The sequence below is a fragment of the Eptatretus burgeri genome, chromosome 1 (genome assembly GCF_056783735.1).
Source record: "Eptatretus burgeri isolate ZD-2024b chromosome 1, Ebu_testis_v1, whole genome shotgun sequence".
In the NCBI taxonomy this organism is placed as follows: Eukaryota; Metazoa; Chordata; class Myxini; order Myxiniformes; family Myxinidae; genus Eptatretus; species Eptatretus burgeri.
Window position 1 is genome coordinate 65886374 of NC_140961.1, and position 3969 is coordinate 65890342.

A 3969-nucleotide genomic window follows, 5' to 3' on the forward strand; every position below is an offset into this window, starting at 1 on the left:
GCAGGTGAGCAACCCGAGACAATGGTAAAGTACAGTTTATAAAGTACACAGCTTGTGTAAGCATAAACACCGCTAGTATTGCATAAACTCCAAGGAAGGTGTTGAAGTAACAAATTCCACTACACCTATATTCTTTCAACACAATACAGTGATTAAAGTCTTGAGATATGGGCATTAAATTGAGGAAAATCTCAAAATCCAACACAAAAAACTGCTCTTACATGAGCCATTAAAAAGGATTTTATGATGAGGGGACCAAGCCATTTGGGCTGACACCACATTGATTTCGTTAATTATTATTACCCTCAAAATGCAATACAGAAAATTGATATTATTACCCACAGTGGAGGATATTGCATTTGGGTCCATTTGTTTGTCCGCACAGAACGTGCAAATGTAGGTCACAAACGCCTCGTAATGGTAGCCAGTAGCACATGTTATCTTTTTCCAACCAGTACCTCTATAAAGTGTGTGCAATTATAATGCGAGTACGTCTGTAAAATATTGTTTTTGCAACTTAGTACATGTCGCATTGTGTTGCTACATGCTATGCTTGATTTATAAAGATACTTATTTGGGTAAAAACTTCTCCCAGGCGTCTGAAATGCTTTTACCTCCGCCACTGAAGGTGAAGGAGGTGATGTTTTCACTCCTTTCTGTTTGTTTGTCTTTTTGTTTGTCTGACTGTGGCAGGATATCTCAAAAAGTTGTGGACGGATTGGGATGAAATTTGGTGGACAGGTTTGGAATGTAACAAGGACTAACTGAAAAGATTTTGTTGAAGATCCGGATCCAGATCCGACGACTAGAATTTTTAAAGTGATTCTTCACCATTGAGAGATAGGTTCCAAGACGATATATAGCACGATAACTCAAAAAGTTGTGGACGGATTCAGACAAACTTGGTGGTTTTGTTGGGTGTGTGACAAGGAAGAATTGGTTCAATTTTGGGGAAGATCCGAATCCGGATCCGATAATTTTTTAAGTTATTCTTCACCATTGAGAGATCAGGCTAAACTGATGTATATATCATGATATCTCAAAAAGTTGTGTATGGATTCGGATGAAACTTGGTGGACAGGTTGGGTGTGTGACAAGGCCGAATTGATTCGATTTTGGTGAAGATCGGAATCCGGATCCGGATATGAGCTTTATTCAATTTTAAATGTGATTCTTCACCTTTGAGAAAGAGGGCCAAAAATGACATGTGGCATGATATATCAAAACGTTATTGGGCTAGATATGTTCTCATGGATCAGGAATTGTGTGCCGGAGGTATGCGCTCGACCGAGTGCCCTTATCGTTGTATCATATTTTTGTGTGCAATAATAATATTGAGTACATTTTTAAAATAAATCAATAACAACAATCATTGTTTCCTCTCATTTTATTGCCCTTCGTTTCAGAACAATTGTTCTCTAAGTTCAATGAAATCTCAAAGTATATTGTTTGCACTTGAGGGTAAATTGCTTCACCTTGTGATCCGATTACGAGGTGAGAAATTGCTTCACTGAGACCAATCAAGTCACGACGTCGCCAGAGTTGCTCATCAAACGACTGCACGGGGTAATCGATGTGCAAGGGAAGATGCTCACGACACTTACCTTTTCCTGCGTGGCCTGACTTGATCACGTGTTTCAGTTCCTCATCAGATAGTTCGCTTCCATGGCATTTCATGAAAGCTGCAATGTCTTTCTTGTTCGTTTCTTTTGAGCTCGCCATCCTTCCTGGGAAAGAAATACATGTAATATGTAATATATTTGTGCATTTGCATATGTATATAGTCTGTTGTACCAGACTCTGTTGCAGAGCGTCAGTGCTGCCGAAGCAGTTTCTTGGCAAGGGTTACATTGGGTGGTTTGCCACTGCCTTCTCAGCAGTAGTTAAGGCAGTAATTTGTAATTTGGCCATGGTGCTGGCGATAGCTCGCCTACTCTTCGTGAAGGACACTGTGGGATTTTTAATGTCCACCAAGTAATGCTTGCAGATCAATCAAAACGTCCTCCGACAAATATATATATATATATATATATATATATATATATATATATATATATATATATATATATATATATATATATATATATATATATATATATATATATATATATATATATATATATATATATATATATATATATATATATATATATATATATATATATATATATATACATACAGATATATATATATATATATATATATATATATATATATATATATATATATATATATATATATATATATATACAGATATATATATACAGATATATATATACAGATATATATATATATATATATATATATATATATATATATATATATATATATATATATATATATATATATACAGATATATATATATATATATATATATATATATATATATATATATATATATATATATATATATATATATATATATATATATATATATATATATATATATATATATATATATATACAGATATATATATATACAGATATATATATATATATATATATATATATATATATATATATATATATATATATATATATATATATATATATATATATATATATATATATATATACAGATATATATATATACAGATATATATATATATATATATATATATATATATATATATATATATATATATATATATATATATATATATATATATATATATACAGATATATATATATATACAGATATATATATATATATATATATATATATATATATATATATATATATATATATATATACAGATATATATATATATATATATATATACAGATATATATATATATATATATATATACAGATATATATATATATATATATATATATACAGATATATATATATATATATATACAGATATATATATATATATATATACAGATATATATATATATATATACAGATATATATATATATATATATATATACAGATATATATATATATATATATATATATATACAGATATATATATATATATATATATATATATATATATATATATATATATATATACAGATATATATATATATATATATATACAGATATATATATATATATATATATATATATATATATATATATATATATATATATATATATATATATATATATATATATATACAGATATATATATATACAGATATATATATATATATATATATATATATATATATATATATATATATATATATATATATATATATATATATATATACAGATATATATATATATATATATATATATATATACAGATATATATATATATATATATATATATATATATATATATATATATATATATATATATATATATATATATATATATATATATATATATATATATATATATATATATATATGTACACACACATCCTGCACAATCGTACGTTTGGTTGCCAAATTCCAATTTCACAACAGAAATAAGAAATAAGAAGAAACCCGGTCAGCAGTTGACGCGGTTGAGCTGAGATGTGAAGGCGGTTCAGATGGGAGCTGTGAATGCGGTTGATGTGTGCGCGAGGGTTTTATATCACCCAGGAGGAAAAGTTAAAAATAGTGCATGTTGTGAATATGTTCTTCAGGATGATGGGAATCGTGCAAAGTTTTCCTTCCGTTAATTTTCTTATTCTTTGACATGTCCATTTTTCATTTCACTAATCTGTAGGTTTTCATAGGTTATAGGTATAAAGTATAAAGATCTATCATGACTTATTGAACTCTTATTCTTCTTCGAACAAAAAAGTTCTTTCCTGCATGGAATTTCGATGCTGGGATTATGAAACGAAATAAAGGAAGTGTATGAAACATTCATCCCCGTTATTAAATACGATTGATAATATGTTAATAATAGTAATAATGTACAGCTGCAGGCTGCTTTTGGTGAACCATAAGGAGTCGTGCACATGGCTTTGCCTACAATGTCAATTTCGCTCTTTTTTCCTTTTATTTAAACCAAAA

General features: G+C 27.2%; 1 protein-coding gene across 2 annotated transcripts in view; it reads right to left on the reverse strand.

Annotated features, from left to right (window-relative positions):
- Window positions 1-3524, reverse strand: part of PVALEF (parvalbumin like EF-hand containing) — a 66216-nt gene extending 62692 nt beyond the window's left edge. The window contains exons 1-2 of one of the 2 annotated variants that reach the window (XM_085886545.1): window positions 3451-3524; window positions 1605-1727 (exon numbers count right to left, since the gene is read on the reverse strand). In XM_085886545.1, coding sequence (XP_085742671.1) covers window positions 1605-1722 — 118 coding nt within the window. In that variant the 5' untranslated portion in view covers window positions 1723-1727; window positions 3451-3524. Of the gene's footprint in view, window positions 1-1604; window positions 1728-3398 lie in introns of both variants that reach the window. The other variant, XM_085886555.1, reaches the window with a different exon arrangement.
- Between the last annotated feature and the right edge of the window lie 445 nt (window positions 3525-3969).